The sequence below is a fragment of the Periplaneta americana genome, chromosome 13, assembly GCF_040183065.1.
Source record: "Periplaneta americana isolate PAMFEO1 chromosome 13, P.americana_PAMFEO1_priV1, whole genome shotgun sequence".
In the NCBI taxonomy this organism is placed as follows: domain Eukaryota; kingdom Metazoa; phylum Arthropoda; class Insecta; order Blattodea; family Blattidae; genus Periplaneta; species Periplaneta americana.
The window spans coordinates 164,931,914-164,953,722 of NC_091129.1; the positions used below are offsets into that span (position 1 = coordinate 164,931,914).

Below are 21,809 nucleotides of genomic sequence, written 5' to 3' on the forward strand. Positions count from 1 at the left end.
TCCAAAACCTCTCTGTTATCCTGGACTTTCCTAATGGCATACTCTAGAGCAGAGTTAAAAAGTAAAGGTGATAGTGCATCTCCTTGCTTTAGCCCGCAGTGAATTGGAAACGCATCTGACAGAAACTGACCTATTCGAACTCTGCTGTACGTTTCACTGAGACACATTTTAATTAATCGAACTAGTTTCTTGGGAATACCAAATTCAATAGGAATATCATATAAAACTTCTCTCTTAACCGAGTCATATGCCTTTTTGAAATCTATGAATAACTGATGCACTGTACCCTTATACTCCCATTTTTTCTCCATTATCTGTCGAATACAAAATATCTGGTCAATAGTTGATCTATTACGCCTAAAACCACACTGATGATCCCCAATAATTTCATCTACGTACGGTGTTAATCTTCTCAAAAGAATATTGGACAAAATTTTGTACGATGTCAACAAAAGTGATATTCCTCGAAAGTTACTACAGTTAGTCTTGTCCCCCTTTTTAAAGATAGGTACGATAATGGACTCCTTCCTTTGTTCTGGTACAGTTTCCTTTTCCCAAATAGCAAGTACAAGCTTATAAATTTCGTTATATAATGCACTCCCACCCTCTTGTATTAATTCTGCTGGAATTTGATTCATACCTGGAGACGTATAATTTTTCAGATTTTCTATCGCAATTTCGACTTCAGAAAGTGTGGGTTCGGGTATAAATGGCTCAGCAGTTTGTATATCAATTTCGTCCCGATCATTTCTATTTGGCCTATGTATATTTAGTAGTTGTCCAAAATAGTTTTTCCATCTGTTCAGGATTGAATGAGCGTCTGCAAGCAAGTCACCATTCTCATCCTTGATCACGTTTACCCTTGCTGATATCCATTCTTGAATTCCTTTATGCCCTTATATAAATCTCTAATGTTTTTATTCTTACTATTTATTTCTACCTCATTCAGTTTTTCCTTCAAGTTTGGTCTATTACCACTCACATAAAATCTATTTAAATTTATTTACGCTATTAAAAGTATGGAAGTTCAATTCTTCAGGTGTAAAAATAATTGTGTCATGTGAACCAATAATCTTCCTGAAGTTATTTGAATGGTATTTGTTGAAATAATAATTACACAAATGATCTGTAGATTGTGTCGAACAAGATACAGTTCTCTTGAATAAACCTTCATGAAGTGAAGGAGGACTTCCATCTCATATAAGTTATATCTGTAAAAGGCATCAAATTAATGAAACTCGCTTTGAAAGACCACTAAACTGGATAAATCAAAACCTCTAGTGAGATTGCTGTTGATGAAATATAATGTATTAATAATTTTTAAGGATTGAAAATCCAGTCGGTGACCCACGACTCCATTGAAGATGCTCGAACTGCACTTCAGTTATACCAACGTTATCAGCAAATGGAAATGGAAGGAAGTGTAAATGCAACATTAAAAGAACTATACGAAGTTGGTAAGACATTACAATGGAAAGTACCAGGGGTTGATGATACTTAAAATAGTGCTGGGTAGTTTTGCAATACTTGAAAAACTTAATTAGTGGAGGTTATTTTTTAATCATACTGTAGTTAATTTGGCAGAACTCTCAAGGAAATAAAATCACAGCCATTCAAGGAATGTAGTAAATACGAAGTGAAAATAAGATGTGAATTCTTATTTCTCAAAAAATCTTGTGTCTTATACAACCACATTTTAAAATCATAGTGTATGTATACTATTTATTTTGGTATTTTAAATTTTGAAACATTGCCGGTTATAGTGTCGTTCATTTGTGGACATTTTGAAGGTGGTCACCCATCTTTCATATTATGAGGACCTTTGTACCACTCTCTATCACACTGCCCTGTTATGTCCTATATAAAGACATCCTGCCGTTTCGATCATTTGTTATATTGCCGTAAGATGGGTGTAGTCTTCTGTATGTTACTTGACTCTTAACCAAACTGTTCGATGTTCAGATGTTAAGAATTTAAGTCTGTATATATAACACAAGTGGTCAATTTTTGCCATAGCCAATTTTTAATGTGTTTTCTTTTTATTCTTACAGCACTTGAATGGATGTATGTATTTTTGTATGAAATTAATATTGATTACTTTAAATATTTTATTTCTTTGGATGTTCTGTCAATTAAGTCAGGTTAAATGCTCATTCCATACATCCATAAAAATGGCGATTCTATTAACAGTTTTAAATTTTTTATCAGTTTTTCAATGGCCATTTACATGGACTGCAGATTAGGTAGATGTTAGTTAGCAAACTCATTGTAGGTTAGTGTAAGAAGTATTTATCTAATTTAATTAAGTGCAACGAAAGTGCAGGGTGTTTTTTATTTGTTGTTCCTTATTTTTAATAATGTACTGATATCGTACAACCTGTTCGTACCTCCTCGAAATCATTTTATATGCTTATATCAATGTACGTAATTTTTCTTCATGCAAGGCAGTTTCCATACAAACTTCTCTATATTTGATTGTAAAATATCTCTGTTATATAATATAATGATAAACTTACATTGCAAGCTTTTTTTGTACGCGATTGATGCCATGGAAGAAGTACACGAAATGTATGTTATTTTAATTTCGAAATATAGGTTTATAAGAACTCTAGGAAGGAATATAATTTCATTATTAAAGTCAGTAGGAAAATTTCAGTAATTCCTTATTTACAAGTTCTTGAAAGTTTAAAATTCATTCATGTTGTTTTATTTAACGACGCTCGCAACTGCAGAGGTTATATCAATGTCGCCGGATGTGCCGGAATTTTGTCCTGCAGGAGTTCTTTTACATGCCAGTAAATCTACTGACATGAGCCTGTAGCTTTTAAGCACACTTAAATGCCATCGACCTGGTCCGGGATCGAACCCGCAGCCTTAGGCATAGAAGGCCAGCTCTATACTAACTTGCCAACCAGGTCGACAATTTATTCATAAACAAAAGTATATACTAATAATTCAGAAATAGTTTCAATTATTGTGTATCATTCCCTCTCCCCCTGTATAGAAGGATCATATGCTTATCATATAATCACAAATTTGAATGACGTTAAGGAGGGAGACGGGTGAAATTTTGGTCATTTTCTGTCAAAAATCGCATTTCCGTTTTCTTGTGAAAAGTGAATCAGCAATATGAATATGTTGAACAAATTTCATTGCTCTGGAGTACTCGAAAGCATAAAAATTACACAATATGTGAATGGCTGTACCCTTGAATTTTAATTCTATGCAAATTTTACAAACTGTTTTCTCATACTTTATTTTTCAACACATTTCATCAGGTTCGAAGTGTAAAGGCTCTTACCATTTTGATGCTAGGAACATGAAATTTTTACTGCATGTTCTAAACTCAGTGGTTAACAAAATAGCGCATGGCTTTTATGATTAAAGGAATACTTTTTGAAATAAAAATGAAATATTTATAGTGGCAATGGGAAATTTCTATTTTTAGGTATGCAGCAGCAGATATAAAAATTTCCCTCCTTTTGTAATAAACATATAGCAAAACTAATGTGTGATATTTTTATAAATATGTTGTTGTTGTTTTCTAATGCCAGGCTTTTGACAATAAAGTCATTTGACCTCTTGCACTCCAATATTTTTCAAAGATATTATCATGACAGCCACTGAAGCACAGATTTTGAGATGTTCCGAATCCATTTCTTGGTTTGAGTTGCACAATGGACAGTTAGGGGACTGACATATTCCAATTCTATGCAGGTGTTTGGCCAAACAATCATGGCCTGTTGCCAATCTAAATGCAGCTACAGACGATTTTCGTGGTTTTTATAAATATGCCACTGGTCTTGATAAAAAAAATTCAGATATTTTATTGAAAAAGTGAGTGACACATTTAATTTTGAAATATGCAAATTTTTCAAAGTATTATTGTTAATAGCTCAGAAACTAATTAACTCACAAAAATGAAACTCCACCACATCATTAACTATCACACCGTGATTATGTGTAAAAAATATCAAGAACGTAGTTTGAAAATGTAGAAAATATAAATGTTACCTATCATCCCCCTTAAGCACATAATGTGTAACAGTAAATAAAATTTCATTCTTTTATTTTTGGTTCTTTTTAAAATTAAAAATGTTATGTATACATATATAATTCATTTAACTATTTAGGTTATAACCTCTCTTACATCACTAATGAAGATATGTCGAACAAAATATCTAAATTGATAAAAATCACTGGCGTCATTAACGCCGTCTTCAAATCCTCCCATGTTCAGAAACATACAAGGCTAAAGGTATATAAAACACTAGCTCGACCGGTCCTCACTTACGGTAGTGAGGCATGGACAATCAGAAAAGCTGATGAGCAAAGGCTGGCGACAGCTGAAATGAGGTTCATGAGACGAACAGCGGGATGCTCTTTGCTGGAACACCGTAAAAATGTGGACATATTGCAGGAACTAAAAATGGATCCTATAGTTAATTTTGTTTAACAATATCGACTTCAGTGGAAAAAACATGTCGAAAGGATGGATCGCACTAGATGGCCTAAACAGATTCTTACTTATGTACCAAGAGGAAAGAGGAAATTGGGAAGACCACGAAAGCGCTGGCATGAGACCGTAACAGATCCTGTAGGGTCTAATACGTGAGGGATATGATGATGATATATATATATATATATATATATATATATCTCAGAAATAAATTTTAGCAGTAATGTGTTATTTTTTCTTATAGAGTTTACAAATAAAATTTAAGGATTTTCTCTGAATTATTAATAAGTCCACATCATTAGTCTTTATTATGTAGTATCAGTATCTCTTCTATATGACCTTACTTCTTACTACATACATCCTACTGCGAGCCGACAGTGTATATGTTTTGGATCAACTTCCAGACACTGTTGCCATTCAAAATTTTGTGCATATTGTGGTTTTCTGTTCTTGTTCTATCTGGAAGATCAAATGGGACAATCGAATGTGTTATAGGATTTCACCCTGTTGCTTACACAGCTTGTATGTAGTGGAGTTCAAATTTGTGTAGAGTCACACTGAAATCCAGTTTGTATTAAGTAAATTAAACTTTCAGTCGTTTTTTAATATACACACTTGTGAATGCTTAATGTTTGTAAGTCCACACCTGTGGAGTAGCAGTTAGCGTGTCTAGCTGCAAAACCAGGTGGCCTGGGTTCAATTCCCGGTTGGGGCAAGTTACCTGGTTGAGATTTTTTCCGGGGTTTTCCCTCCGCCCAATATGAGCAAATGCTGGGTAACTTTCGGTGTTAGCCCCCGGACTCGTTTCACTGGCATTATCACCTTCATCTCATTCTGACACTAAATAACCTAAGCTGTTGATAAAGCGTCGTAAAATAACCTACTAACCTACTTAATGTTTGTACAGAAATTCACAGTTCCTTCTTACATTGCCATTCAGATATTTAGTTCAATTTGCTGTGTCTTAAAGCTTCTTCGACATTTTAAGGGGAGATGGTTGTTAGGTTTATGAAAAATGAGACAAAATTACCTGAAAGCAACCCGACATAGATTTGGTTCTAATGAAAATAGCTTTTTGAAACTTTTTGTGCTGAATGATGGAGCTTTTGGCTATTGAATGAACCCAGAATAGTTTCGATCTAGTTCTTTGTATTTTTAGAATATTGTTACACAAAGTAACATTGCTGCACTTCATTAATTTTCTATAGTTCTGATGATAACGAAATTTTAACCACAAATTATCAGAGGGAACCAAAGTAAAGCCATGCAATATCTTTTTAATATGTCTAATATTTTGGAACTAGGCTCAAATGAAATTCGTTGTTATTTTTTTCCGGTTAGAAAAATTGGCATAAATCAGACATTTTTTGAGTTACCTTAAAATAATTGTTGTTGTTGTTTTCTAATGCCAGGCGTTTGACAATAAAGTCATTTGACCTCTTGCACTCCAATATTTTTCAAAGATATTATCATGACCAGCCACTGAAGCACAGATTTTTAAATGGCAAGTTGTAGCCGATTTAAGTGAACACCATATTTTAACGTTTTGGTGGCTACTTCATTCACACACAACCCCCAGAATGTCTGGAGGACCACACCTGCTGTTGGTCGACGGGTCCATTGGACCTAGCTGGGAGATCTTGTTGATCACCAGCTTTCCCTCCTTAAGCCACTGGAGGACGATTTTAATGCCATAGCAGGTCAGCACTAGGAACAGAAAAGTAGAAAGAGGAGGAAGGAAAGGGAAATGAACCCCTAGGCCTCGAATGCTCTAATGCCGTCGGGGTCGAAGAAAGTAAGAGTTCAGTCAGAGGACTGGATAGGAAAGGGTAAAGAGGGAATTAGGTATTGAATAGAGGAAAATTATATCAAATTCAGTCATTAACTCATCAAGCTGACCAGTGCTAATTGATGAGTAGCCCCTCCCTTTAGTTCAGCTTGTAAAATTATGCTTACTAACAGCTGCACCACGGGAAGGTAGGGATGGGACATTGGGTATTTGTCCAGGTTGGTTCCTTAAAGCCTTCAATGGGAAGGATTAATGGCTGTCCCCCCTGTATCCGACAGATACCCTTTTGCAGCCTTAAAATAATTGTATGAATATAACTAATACATACCTATTAACGTATCCTGAAAATTTCATAATCCTATCTTAATTAGTTTGTGAGAAACATGCACCAATGTAATTTTGTGTAACAATACTCTAAAAAAAACTTTAATATAAAAAAAATTATTTCTGTCGTACAAAGAACTAGATAGAAAGTATTCTAGGTGCACCAAAACTTCCATCATTCAGGACAAAAAATGTCAAAAAGCTATGCCCATTAGAACTAAATCTATACCGGGCTTCTTTCAGGCAATTTTTTTTCTCATTTTTCACACACCTTAACAGTCAACTCCCCTTAATGTGTTGGAGTTTTATATTAGTCACTATTTAGGCATACAACATTGTGGTTGAAGATCATGAAACCAAATGATTACGGTGTGAAGAAAATAGCAGAAGTGTATGCATTGTTATGTTACATGCACTAGAGTTTGTTACTACAACCATTGTAAGATTGGGGATACTAATTTTTTGGTAGGCAAGTAATGAAAATTTAATTGTGGTCTATATGCAATAAAAGACAAAATCTGCACATTCTGTACATTTTATGTAATTGTTTTCCTACAGAGGTCGTTACGAATTTCCTTATATGTTAGAAGTATCATAGCTTGTTACAGGAATCATTAGGGACAGCTCAAGAGTTAATCAATAGATTTTGTCAGTATCTTTCTTCCCTTCTTTCCTTACTTTCATTTGATCTCTTTTGTATATAGTAATCAGTATTTTGTATGTCTTATTTTGTCTATATAATATTAATTATTCTAGATATGAAATTAAAATAACAGACAAATTAAACATTGTAATACAATTTAATTATGGAGTGAAATTACAGAGTTAATATTTTTATACAGAAGAAAAGATTTGAAAATTAAACAAGCTTAGTCAGCATATAATTCTTCAGATATTTTACAACACTCGTCTGTATTGTTTGGAAAACTGCCTTGTAGAAGTAATACTGCCAGAAAATTTGGTTTTTATATTGTCCTCCAAATGCAATAGTATATTGGGAATGTTGTTGGCAAAGAATTAGAAATGCAGAAACACCAATTATGAATTATCTTGTCTGTAGAGATGTGCAAGTTCACTAATTTTAAATGAAGGCAACTGTTTGGAAATTTTGGAGATATTGCAATCAAATGTAGCTATTTATATTATTTCTGTGACACCTTTTAAATAATTTAAGTATAATTTTTATAGCACCTTTATTTAGGTACAGGTAGGAAAGTGAAAATAAAATTATTAAATTTTAATATGAATATAATATACGTATTCACTTTTAATTAAAGATGTTAATTCAGATGGATATTTTTATGTGGTGAAAGTTTAATTCTGGGTAAGAAGCTATAACTAAAATAATACTGTAGTCGACTTGCACTTCTCTTTTTATTTCCATTTTTAATATTCGCAGTGTTTATGTAATGTTTGGTTGTGTAGGTTTGTCTGCAGATACTACATTTTGCGGTAGATATTTTTAATTTTATTTGGTGATCTGGTTATAATAATTGTTAATATCACAGTTATACAGATTTATTTTATATGAATTTCTTTTTTTAATGTTGGTATACTGTAGTGTGGTAATGGTAGTTACATTTTTTTAGTATTGTTTTAAACGAAGCTATTCAACCAAAATAATTGGAGCACACAACATTCCACCTAACTCTTGGCTACTGTACCTTTAACTTACTTTTAATCAGGATATAGATAACTTTGAAACGTTTAATCGATTGTGAGAAGAAATTCTATTTTTTTAGATTATTTTTTATAAATCAAAGACAGTATTCAAATTGATGTGTCAGGTTCATTCTTACTTAGGATGTTATGTGATACTCGACTATGTATAATATTTTTTGGCTCAATATTTCATCATGTATGTTGTGACACAGAAATTTATGATTTTAAATAAAATGAATATTTAAATATTAGTATGTCATATTGACAGATCGAAGTTTTTCTCTTGAAATAATACTTGATACTGCTGTTCTGAAAAATTGACATCAGTACATTGCTGCATTTATCAAGTACAAACATCTCTTACGCAACTTGTCTGGTTTATTGGTTGTATTTAATGTGACTTCTTTTGTTATTTCCTTGTGTGGGGTTTGTTATATTTGACTAATAATATTTGAAAGCAAAATTTAAAAAAAAAATATATGACAAAGTCAATAATTTCGTGGACTACGATTTCTGTGAATATCAACAATATAATTGTGGTTCTTTACACATATTCATCCTCCACCTACAATGCACTTCTACCAGCATTTGTACAATTTCTAGAAACGGTCCTGAATAGTAATATGCGTTACAAGAGCGGTATGTTGAAGTTTTCATGTTCGAGGAAAAGTTTGAAAAAGCGAAACGTAGTTGAGCTTCTTTAATTTCCGAGAATTGAAAGAAAACATACCGCACGTGTATCGTACATTATTTTGTGCGAAGATCGTTTATTACATACCTGAAAGAGGAATTTCTAATTAGTTGCAATGAAATCTCCATCTTGGTTTCTGTTCAATGACGGCAAATTTCCAAAACAAAAATATCTATCTTCAACATTGTTGCTTTAAAATGTTTTCTGTGTTTACTATACTCCAGCAGGCTGTGATATACGTCTGTCTTTTTTTTACCTCAGTCTATGATGAGTCTGGAATCTTATTGATTTTTTCACGGCTTCCTTAATGTTACTTCCATCACGAATGCAGTAACTTTAGTGGAGTTGTAGAGTTTACTTAATTTTTGCAAATATTTAAAAACAATAATTAACATGCAATTTAGGTGAAATTGCAGTGGTAAGTTTCCAATTTATAATTATTACTATATTGAACGTCTCTAAAAATAATATGTTAAAAGCCTAAAGCAGTAAAATCAATATGTCACTTAAGCGGTAAGAAGAGGGAAATTGTTATGTGTGTTAGGTTGGGAATACTGAATGTGGAATTTTAGACGTACCGCGGATTGGTTCTGTGCGGAAACCAAGCAAATACGCACGATCTCGCACAAAAATATTGTCTTGAAATCGATTAAAGAATTATTTAAGTTGCAAGCATAATAACTTACTTTCTTGAATAGAATGTGTGCCCACGAAGCTAATGTTTCACTTGGGATAAAAAATAAACGGTACTAAATTGAGGGAGTGTGAAAGATGTGGCAACATTTTGATGTTTTATTTATCCAGCTCACTTTCGACAAAACTAGACTAATGTGCTGGGGTGTTACATGTTGGCACCGCCAGAGCACTGCTATTATATTTGCGATATGTCGCATGAAGCAGGTCCAGTTTAAAAGAACCTCATTCGATTGGCATGACATGTTGTGGTTTTAAAAAGATTTAAACTTGTTCGTAACTTTTAAAATGAAAACCCGAACAATTGTATCTTTTCATAAAACCTACTTGGACGGATTTTCTTTAGGCAAAAAAAAAGAGGACATGTCCAGGGAAAGAAGACAGATGGTAGCTCTGATTACAGTCTCAATGTAGAGTATTCTATCTGTTTTAAGACTTGAAAGAAACACTCATTTCTCCATGACAGGTTATTAAACTGTTTCATGCAATTTTATTAAAATTAACTAAGAATTCCTGGTGTAATTATTCAAATGTCTCTAAATTTATATATTTTTAAGTATTCTGCAAACTTCTAAGGGCCGTATTCATAGACATATTTTTAGTGCGGGCTTTCGGTGGATGATCAGCGTTTTTCGTATTCATAAACCAGTGTTAGCGATAGTATATGATTTGAATTCTGTACTAGTAACCAGTGGATAGCCGGGGCTAGCTTAGTACGCTCGTAGCACATGCTGCGAAATGTCTATGAATTAGGAATTATATTTATCTAATATGGAAAAAAAATCTGCCACTCAGAATGAAACAAACTGAAAAAAAAAAAAGAAGTAAAATCTAGTAGTCGTTTTTGTAAAAGTTGATACTATTACTTGCTTGTGGGCAGTTTATTTTGATATTGTCACTTTATTTCAATCATATGAGAGCTGCCCAGAAACTAATGTACCACATTTATTTTTCTCAGGAAATATTATTTATTCTGTCATCTTGAAAATTATGCAGCATATAGAACGATGTTTTGTCGAAACACATTATTTTTCAATGTAATTTCCATCAATTGTTATGGTTTTGCACCAACAAGAAAGGAATGAGGACTTCACTGTCATCCTGAAGCAGAATCTTAGAATGTAATGCCTCTTGAGGGGTTTCAACGTCATAATAAAGACTTCTGAGTTGATGATCTGCCAGCTTCCATACACGTTCAAACATCCGAAATTTCAAAAACTTGCTTTGTTGATGGAAAGATCCAGTTCCAGTTGACAGCTTTTGATGCATCAATCCTTCTGATTGGTGACTTCAGCATGCTGTACCATGTCTGGTGTCCCAAATCTGAATGTATGATCAGAGCATGGAAAATCATAGAGTTGCATTTGTCCTGCCTCTGAAATCTTTATTCTTCCTGTGAATGTTTCCAGACATTTCATTTTCAACAACAAAGAATTCTATCATGACGCATTATTTGACAAATATCTCTGACAGATGCCATTTTGATGCACTGCTAGAGCGATGCTATCTTGTGGCTTGCAGTGTTGCCAGTTCAGTGGTTTTCCTGCTAGATCTGTTAGTTCATCAGCCATGACTGGGGCTCAAGTGTTTGGGTGCTGGTTTTCTATCCAAGTGGCGTGGGTTTTTGATTCCCAGCTATGTTGTGATGGAATTTATGGTGGACAAAACAGACGTTGTCTCCGAGTACTCTGTCATTCTACCAGTATTCCATCTTCCCCACATTTCAGCCATCATCTGCAGTAGTTAGAAATAAGCTGGGTTGAAGTCTTTGAACAGTACAGGTTTCTGATGCTGAAAGGGGAAGGGCTTGGGACTTGGAGCTTGTGAGATACTCTTCTGGCAATGAGATGTGTCTCTGTCAGGGCTGAGGTAGGATGGTCCACCTGTCAGCATCATATTTACGAATGCTACAAGTGAATGTAAGCCTATGTGCAAGGATATGTTCGTAATCTGGCCCTGAAAAAGCCAAGTCAAGCAAAACCAAAGCAAAGTTAGTTTAGTGGATAAAATTTTTCAAATTCTTATTGCTGATACAGGGATTTAGCGGTTTTTTTTTAACCCTTATATTGGGAAAATCTCATTTTACATTGATTATCAATTTAATGACTTCTCCACAGTTTATAGTTGTGTTTTAAAAATCGAGTTGGCAGCACTGGTGGAATGAGCTTTAACTAACTCTGTTTATAAACACAGAAAAATTGAAATTTACTGTATCTAAAATTTCACATTCTTAACATTGTTATGAGCCAAGGAAAAAAAAAAAAAAGGAATTGGTACATAACTTTCCAGGCAACCCTTGTAGGCCTCTTCGAATAAATTAAAAGCGTGCAAAGAATATTAAAATTATTTTCATAAATGAAATGCTTTGTTTGCAGTTCAGAATGGAGTAATAACTTCGTATCGTTGGTAAAATAGAAATAAGCTACAGGTATTTTATATATTTCTTATGGTCAACATTGCATTAACATTTTATCATAACCTTACTTATTTCATCTCGATAATGAGAAAAGAATACTTACAAATGACTTTTAGAGAACCCAGAGGTTCATTGCTGCCCTCACATAAGTCCGCCATCGGTCCCTATCCTGAGCAAGATTAATCCAGTTCCTACCATCATATCGCACCTCCTTCAAATCCAGTTTAATATTATCCTTCCAAATATGTTTCGACCTCTCGAAAGGTCTTTTTCCCCTCTGGCCTCCCAGCAAACACTCTATATGCATTGCTGGATTTGCCCATACATACTACATGGCCTTTCTATCTCAAACGTCTGGATTTAATGTTCCTAATTATGTTAGGTGAAGAATACAATACATGCCGGAGAAAAGAATACAGAAAATTAAAATAAATCGATGAGATACACGTATTTCATTAAATTTTGATTCTAGTATGACTATCCATCTTTATTACAAATTATTACTGTATTATTATTATTATAATTATTATTATTATTATTATTATTATTATTATTATTATTATTATTATTATTTTATAAAAAATTCTTTCATAATAATATCGTCTATAAGAATATCTACGAAGTACAAATATATTTTTAAAATAAGAATTCCATCCATTTAAAAGTACAGGGTATAATCACTTATTATGACTTGAAGTGATAGTTCATGTTAGTGTAAACACTTGAGTGAAGAACACTGTTTTTGTACCCTCACTCCCTGCTAACCTTCAAGAATTTCACGACCTTATCACCGCAACTATGGCAGTAACCCATTGTAATATGCTGACATGCATTTGGGATAAAATGGATTATCGGCTAGATGTCTGCCATATCAGGAAGGGTGGACACATTGAGCATTTGTGTAATGTATAAAAACTTGGAGAGTTCACATATATTTCTGGGTAATAAAACGTATCTGTTGGTGAGTTTATCTGTGGTGAATTTCTAAAATGTTTCACAGACTTATGAAAGACCTGGTATAATGCAATCAGACTTCTGCTTATAGAATAATATATTTAATGAAATATACCTAATTAAAGATCGTGAAATTTTTCTTCAAACTTTTTGTATTAATATCTAAAATATGTTTATCCGTGACTGGTATCTAAACTGTCTTTATTTCACCGTCTTTAGTACCTAAACAATCACTTTATTCACAACAGTGCATTAAATTTTTTTATGCTCGACCATGCCGAAATGTAGTAATTATACACCTGGTAGCAGCTCTGTAATGGACCTCATTAAAGTACACCTATTCATTAAAGTTCAGGTGTTCCACCAATCAGAAAACACCATTGTAGCAATATGAAAGCGCAAGTATCGACTATTCTTGGATATACAATCGAAAGACAACTAGCGAAATGTCACGGAGGCTGGAAATCCAATACTGGCGCAGAAGGTTATGTTCTGTTACTATAATAATTAGCATTAATTGTAAATAATATTCAAATAAATTCAATTTGTCATCTCGTTTTTCAATGTCCAAATCAATTTCAAGGTTATATCAAGATTAATGTTTATTTTACTCTCTAGATTATATCATGGTCAATGACATTTGTTTCTCGGAAAAAATCAATACTTTTGCGTCTGTGCACATCTCACAATTTACGAGATCTTGCACAAGGTCAGTTCTGCTCCCCAGTCAGATAAGAATAACATGAATACTTATGAATAATTTCAAGTTAGAAATATGGTCGAGCATAAAAAGTCGTATGAAACTTGCCTATAATGGTAATTAAGATGCTCGTATGAAAATTATGAAACTCGCTTGCGCTTGTTTCATAAACATACTCGCATCTTAATTACTACCATTATAGGCTCGTTGCAGAATGTACTATTAAATCATTCTCTCCATGACAGCCAACACATTAACAGCTATAAAATCCATACATTCATTCATTTATAACTTCTTCACAAACAACACATTACAAAGAAAAGGCCTACAATTTGATATTAAGTTTAGATACCAGTAATGGATAAAATAATGTACAGCACATGAGAGTGAACAGATTTTATGCGCTCGTGGAAATTATCACTCTCAGCTTTGCCTCTGATGCTGAAGTTTTCATTCGCGCATAAAATATAATTTTACTCTCTTATACTATAAATTACTATTAATTCTATTTCATTATTGACTTCAAAGAAAACATTAATTATAATTTCTGAAAAGCAGAGTGTGTATAGTAATAAAAAACTAAACTATGAGAATGTATTTGAAAATGAGTGTAGCACAGATATTTTATTGCTATTATTCACTTAATGGCTGTTAATTTTACCTGTGGTTTCTGTATCCAGAAACTGTGAGCTTATGAAGAGTTATTAGATGACAACTGGATATAATTCCCCATGAATCGGATTGCTACTTCTCTTAATATTACTTAAATCATCATATTTTATTATCATGGATTTGATCCGTTTCATGTTCCTGTTCACTATTATGAAGTATTAAATAGACATCCAAAAGTAGCAGTACTTCCTTGTCACATAATGCATAAATTAATTCATTTCTAAGAGTTCTTCACAGCTTTTGAAATTCCTTTTGTATTAAAATATAAATTTTCATTATCATTTAGTTTTGTACATAGTTCTTGTAAATGCGCAAAATTATCCGAGTGACTTTCATTGTTTGAAATCATTGCAACTCCAAATGTAATTTGTTGTGGCAAAAGGCTACATTTGTAGAAAGTTTTCAAGGAGTTCTTTCATTTCCCCTGGCATGATTTTCATTAATAATATAATAATAATAAATGCTATTAGCCTTGGCATCATACAAGACTATTAACCTGCCCCTATATTTACAGGGAGACATGCTGCTACGAAAAACCCAAAGATAATTGAAACTACTCCAAATTCTGTTAATATTGTTTTTATATATTATGAGTTTCAAATAAGAATGATGAGAATTGAATTTTTCAGAGAAACAGGAAACTTTAAAATGCAGTTTTCTCATAACTTCAAATGAAATCTATACTAATAATAAATCTGTAGCCGAAATTTTTCTGGTAATTTTCGATTTTCCAAAAATAATTGGTCCTAACATATATAATTAACCACCCTGAAACCGAAAATCGCTTTTTTGAAATTTTTGTTTGTATGTATGTCTGTCTGTCTGTCTGTCTGTCTGTCTGTCTGTCTGTCTGTCTGTCTGTCTGTCTATCTGTATGTTTGTTACCTTTTCACGCGAAAATGGATGAACGGATTTCGATAAAAATTGGAATATAAATTATGTTCGTTGTAACTTAGATTTTAGGCTATATGACATTCAAGATACATTATTTAAAAGAAGGGTTATAAGGGGGCCTGAATTAAATAAATCGAAATATCTCGCTTATTATTGATTTTTGTGAAAAATGTTACATAACAAAAGTTTCTTTAAACATAATTTGCGATAAGTTTTATGCCTTTAAAAATTTTGATAGGACTGATATTTAATGAGATAAATGAGTTTTAAAATTAAAATAACTGCCGTCTAAGGTCGTATCATGAAATAAAAAACAAATGACCTCGTCTATAAGGGGCCTTGGACAGCAACAATCGAAAGCTATGAAAGATAGCCTACAGAGAATGTTTCTGTGTTTGTATGAAGCAATATCGGAAGCTAAATTAACCGATTTGTATAATTAATTATTATTTCACCATTGGAAAGTGTAGTTTCTCTAGATGGACATAATGCTATAATGTTATTACAGTAACTTCTGATATAATATAATGTAATGTAATATGATATATAATATAATATAATATAATATAATATAATATAATATAATATAATATAATATAATATAATAAAATACATGTAATGTAATATCATATAATATAATTTAAGTTATTTGAAGGGTTCAGAACCATAGTGGGCCAAACGCCATTTACTGAATACGTAGAAAACAAGGGTTAAAATTGTTATTACCATAATTCAATGGAAACCTATAACAAGTAAAATAAAGTATACACATTAAATCTAAATGATGTCAATCTTCATTACACTATGGTTGCATGTAATAAAAATTAAGAAACATGTTAAAGGAATTGTCATTGCACCAAATGAGTGTCTCTGGACCAAAATGATCGCATTTTAATCATTTGGATGCAATTTAAATTAAGTAACATATTAAACGATTTATCCTTCTATCAAACACGAATGTTCCCTGGATCAAATGTCTTATTTTAATTATGTAATTACTTTATATTTATTTCTAACAGGTGCAGCGGAGCGCACGGGTATGGCTAGTGAGAAAATAAAGATATGGTTTTTTTTTTTTTTTTAGAAATATATTTATTTTTCATTACTGGACACAGTAATCCCCCCTTATCCATGGAATCTGTATCTGCAGTTTCAATTATCTTTGAATAATCTGGCAATATTTTTCTACATAATTTAGCGCCTAGCATCTTAATCTCAAGAGTTTTATAGAAAATCTAGACTGCGAGAGTGGGTGTTCACAAGTATAATAATGTACAACATATTTATTATTATTATTATTATTATTATTATTATTACTATTATTATTATTATTATTATTACTATTATTACTATTATTATTATTATTATTATTATTATTATTATTATTATTATTATTATTATTATTATAAAAGTATTATTTAGCAAAAGTTGGATGCTAAGTCAGAAAGAGGAAAGCAGTATATAAGCTGCTGAAATGAAGTTCCTGAGAGCTACTGAAGGATGCACAAAATTAGACAAAATTAGGAATGAAGTAATATGACAAGAAATGGAAATTATTCCTATCATAGACAAAATAAAAGTATACAAAAAGAAATGGGGTGACCATGTTGAACACATGGAAAACAAACGAATGCCGAAAGTCTTCTACGAGTACAAACCAGTTGGAAAACGAGATCCTGGAAGACCGACACAACAATGGACTAATGAGCCCGAACAGGATACTATGAAGATGATGATGATTAAAGCATTATTAATTTGCTTTTGTTAATATCTTATTGTTTCTAATTTGTCTATTAAACTGTAGGCCTGTCATAGGTATGTTATAAAAAATACTTATTTATAAAGTTTGGTATTATCCACGATTTTGCGTATCCGTAGTATGTTTTGGAATATAACCCTTTGGATATGGGGGGAGGATAATATATACCGAGGGTGATTCAGGAGAAAAGAGCCATACATAGAGGGATAATAGTATGGGTGATGCTAAAGAAATAACATTATATAAATATATGCTTCATTCTCAATGTTTTTGAAGGAAATTAATCGAAAGCATGAGGAATGGGAACAGAGCAGGTGATAGTAAATTACCTGTATGTTGTGTTTAAGTCTGTTTATCTTCACATAACATGTTACAGTTCGTGTAGTCAGATGCCGTGTTGTTAATTTGAGCTGGTTTGAACATTTAATGTGATCACAGGCATTTAAAATGCGGGCAAACAATATTGCTCCCTCGTTGCACTTGTAGACTTTGCTCTTTAGCAACCCACAAACAATTATCTAATTGTATAAGGTCAGGTGACCTCGGTGGCCAAGAACTAACGCCACCCCAACCAATCCAATGTCTAGGATAGATTTCATTGAGGTACTGGATTACTAGCTGGCTGGAATGTGCAGGGACTCCATCTTTTTGAAAGTACATACGAATCCATGTTGCCAAAGAAAGATTCTCCGGGTATTTTGGTAATTCATGCGCATATGCAATTAGCCAACATGACAGAGGCAATAGTTATAGTTGTTGTTGTTGATTTCTAATGCCAGGCATTTGACAATAAAGTCATTTGACCCCTTGCACTCCAATATTTTTCAAAGATATTATCATGGCCAGCCACTGAAGCACAGATTTTGAGGTGTTCCGAATCCATTTCTTGGTTTGAGTTGCACAATGGGCAGTTAGGGGACTGATATATTCCAATTCTATGCAGGTGTTTGGCCAAATAATCATGGCCTGTTGCCAATCTAAATGCAGCTACAGACGATTTTCGTGGTAAATCGGGAATTAACTGTGGATTTTGATGCAGAGAGTTCCATTTTTTCCCTTGAGATTGTGTTTTCAAATTTTGTTTGTTAAAGTCTAAGTATGTAGATTTAATAAATCTTTTCACAGAGTAATACATAGATTTAGTAACAGGTCTGTAAGTAGCAGTGCTGCCCTTCTTTGCTAAAGCATCCGCATTCTCGTTTCCCAGGATTCCACAATGGGATGGTATCCATTGGAATACAATTCCTTTATTGAGTGATATTAATTGAGAGAGCATTTTAGTTATTTCTGCTGTTTGAGTTGAAGGTGTGTGTTTAGAGACTATTGATAGAATAGCTGCTTTGGAGTCTGACAATATAACTGCATTTTTAAATTTATTAATGTGGCATAGAATATTCCTGAGACTTTCACTTATTGCAATGATTTCACCATCAAAACTTGTTGTTCCATACCCAAGAGGTCTTATAAAGTGAGAAGAGACAGCACGTAACACCTGCACCGGCACCTTGTTCTCTGGAGATCAAGGATCCGTCGGTGTATAAATGAAGCCAGTTTTGTGGAGGGTACCTAATATTGTCTCTAAAGACAATTGTTTCAGTATTTCAGTGTTTACTTCTGATTTCAGTATTTCTTCTGTTAAATTTAGATTATATTCTATATTTAATAGAGTTAAAGGGTTTGGTTTAATTTGTAAGTTTGTAAGAGGCAATAGTACAATCTAATGTCGTTTTGGTTGCGTGTGCATCAATGTAAGGAATTATGCAGAGGAAGAAAAGGACCCTCAAGCCTGTTACTTTTAAATAGCTGTTACTCAGAAAACTTTGAGAATAAGATGTATGTTTGTATAATGTATTTCCTTTAGAATCGCTCACACTATCATCCCTCATTATATGCCCATTTCCTCCCGAAAAACACTGTATTTTTTTGACATCAAATACTTCGATCACTGACATACGTGTATCCAAGGAGTTATGCGCCAAAACTGTATCACTTTACCATCTCAGGTATTGCTAATAGTAGTACTGTACCTGAGACCTGGGACAATGTTATACTAGATAATGGTATTGATTAAAGCTGAAAGGAGGATGGTGGAAAGGGTTAGTGCACGAAAACGTGTCTCATTATCCATGCACCACAAATTGATTTCACTTAGTTTTCCTTGGATTTGAATCTGTCAGGTGACACTTCAGTCATTTGATTGAGGGTGTACTTAAAAGTGAAGTCCCAAATTAATTAAAAATCTATTTCGAAATATTTTTAAAATTGAAACTTGTAAGTATTGTACTCATAACAGAATCTTATACAGAACATCTGAATATACAGCAAACCCCACACGTAATGGAATATGATAACTTTTATTACAGTAAATTAACTTTGTCTTTTTGTCTGTATTTGATGACCAAAGACAAATCACTTAATGGGAGGGAAATATTTTTGTATATGAAATTAGAATATTGTAAATGTTGAATGTATAATTATTTAATGTCACAGCTGTGGTTTACTAAGAGTATTGGGAACATTACATTGAATTATTTTGTGAGAAAATAAAAATGTTGTCACAATGTTGATATTTTAAATGTTATTTATTTCGGTATGCTACGTTTTAAAGTTGCAGTACACATTCTCATTCAGATGGGAACAAAATTTACAGAATGAAATATTTTTGTATTTACAACTAGAAAAAATAGATCAGAATTTTAAAATATAAGGATTCACTTTTCAAAGTATTATACTTATTTGGTGTATTTAAAAAAATATATATTTGATTATTCAAACTGGTCAATATTTGTAATATTTAAACACATTCCTTATGCTCTAAATGTATGAATGAGTGAGTGCTACTTTTGTGAGACACTGAAATACAACTTAGAAAACTGGGTTTCTTGTATTTAATTCGCCAAGTTCCCTCCATATCTTTCTTAGTCTTTCTGTGTCTCCTGGATTGTGATATATTTGTTGTACAGCATCACAGGCGTCATTTAGGGGAGGGGGGCATCTGTCTGCGGGAGCTGCACATACCCATAGAAGATGCAAGGGCTTTCATAAGTGGACTATGGTTAGTTTGGGGGAATGTAGCTCCCTTGGATAGATGGCGCCTTGGTGCATCATGAAATCGATGGCAGCATGGTCTTCTGGTTGAGGATGCAGCAGATTCAGCCACATAAATTGCGAACAGATGCCATCAGTCTGAGGAGGCTGCAGAACAACATCATGGGCAGGTGGAGGAACGGTCTCCAATCAGAACTGGGTGCTCTGGCTGAATCAATACGATTATTTATTTATTTACTTACTTACTTATTTTCTTATTTACTTATTTATTTAATTAATTTGTTTAATTTATTTATTTTATTTATATTTATTTAATTTAATTAATTTGTTTATTTATTTAATTTATTTATTTATAATATTTATTTTATTTAATTAATTAATTTAATTTATTTATTTTATTCATTTAATTCATTTATTTATTTATATTAGTTTACTTAATTTTATTTATTTATTTATTTTATTCATTTAATTCATTCATTTATTTATTTGATTTATTCATTTTATTTATTTATTTATATTTACTTATTTATTTTATTTATTTACTTAATTAATTTATTTTATTTATTTGATTTATTCATTTTATTCATTTATTTAATTTATTCATTTTATTTATTTATTTATTTTAATTTATTTATTATATTTATTTATTTTATTTATTTAATTAATTTAATTAATTTATTTATTTTATTTATTTATTTTATCGATTTAATTCATTTATTTATTTATTCATTTATTTATTTGGTGTTGTTAAGGCCATCAGGCCTTCTCTTCTACGATGACACTATGCAGTGAATCATGTGCTTGAAGAGCGATCCTAAATGGACTTCAACAATCATTCCAACATAAGGAGGTTGCTCAATAAGCCTAAGGCTGTGGTGCTTGTCTGTGAGCCCTCCTCCAGAGAAAAAAAAAGCATAGATCTGGAAGCTAGCATAAAGTGAGGTAAATTTGATATAAAACAAAAATAAATAAGTGCAGGGGAAACAAAATATCAGTTCTCTTAAGGGTGATGTTATCATCTAATTCAGCATATCACTGCAAAATTTATTGCTGTTCCTAATGAAAGCTTGACTGTATCAGAGGTAATAATTCTCCTTTACCAGTTCTGATGAGAAAAACATTAAAGTTTGCAGTAATACACTGAATTAGATGATGACATGACCCTTATGAGAATTGTGACTTGGATTGTTTTTGCTCTGTACTCTTCAAATACATAAGCTATGAAAGAAGCTACTAAGTTTCTGGATTGATTCTCGGTAATTCCAGTATGGTAAGTATAATTAAAAGTATGTGTGTTGATATAAAAGTGCAGTGAAGGTAGTAGAAAGTGAGAAGAGACTGAGAAAAAGATAGAGAAAAGAGAAAAGAGTTTATTCACCACCCGTTTAGTTTCACAACCCGTAAGATGTGAGTTAATGTATAACTGGCATATGTGAACATCTGGCGTCTTTGGTATTGTGCACTTTTTCGAAGATGTGTAATTATATGGTTTACAAATATGCTTACAGACTAGATCCAGATTCACAGATTCCACGCAGCTCACATGTGCTGCCATTCAGTGTATTTTGCAGCGGTGTTCTTAGGTTTGTTTGATTCACCTTGCGATGCCCTTTCCTCCTGTTGTCCCTGTCTCCGTTTCTGCATTCTCTCAACGTTTGAACTTTAAAACATTTTAAAAGTTCATAAATTTTCACGACTATTTTTTTAAAGTTTAAGATCCAATTTATCTCACATTATTTATACGATGA

The 21,809-nt window shown here is 32.5% G+C and overlaps 1 protein-coding gene across 3 annotated transcripts in view; it reads left to right on the forward strand.

Moving 5' to 3' along the window:
* The window catches only part of PAN2 (PAN2-PAN3 deadenylation complex catalytic subunit PAN2), a 121,362-nt gene extending 101,473 nt beyond the window's left edge, over positions 1-19,889 (forward strand). For all 3 annotated transcript variants that reach the window (XM_069844581.1, XM_069844582.1, XM_069844583.1), the window contains one exon: positions 1,326-19,889. In XM_069844581.1, coding sequence (XP_069700682.1) covers positions 1,326-1,501 — 176 coding nt within the window. In that variant the 3' untranslated portion in view covers positions 1,502-19,889. The remainder of the gene's footprint in view (positions 1-1,325) is intronic.
* The last annotated feature ends 1,920 nt before the right edge of the window (positions 19,890-21,809 follow it).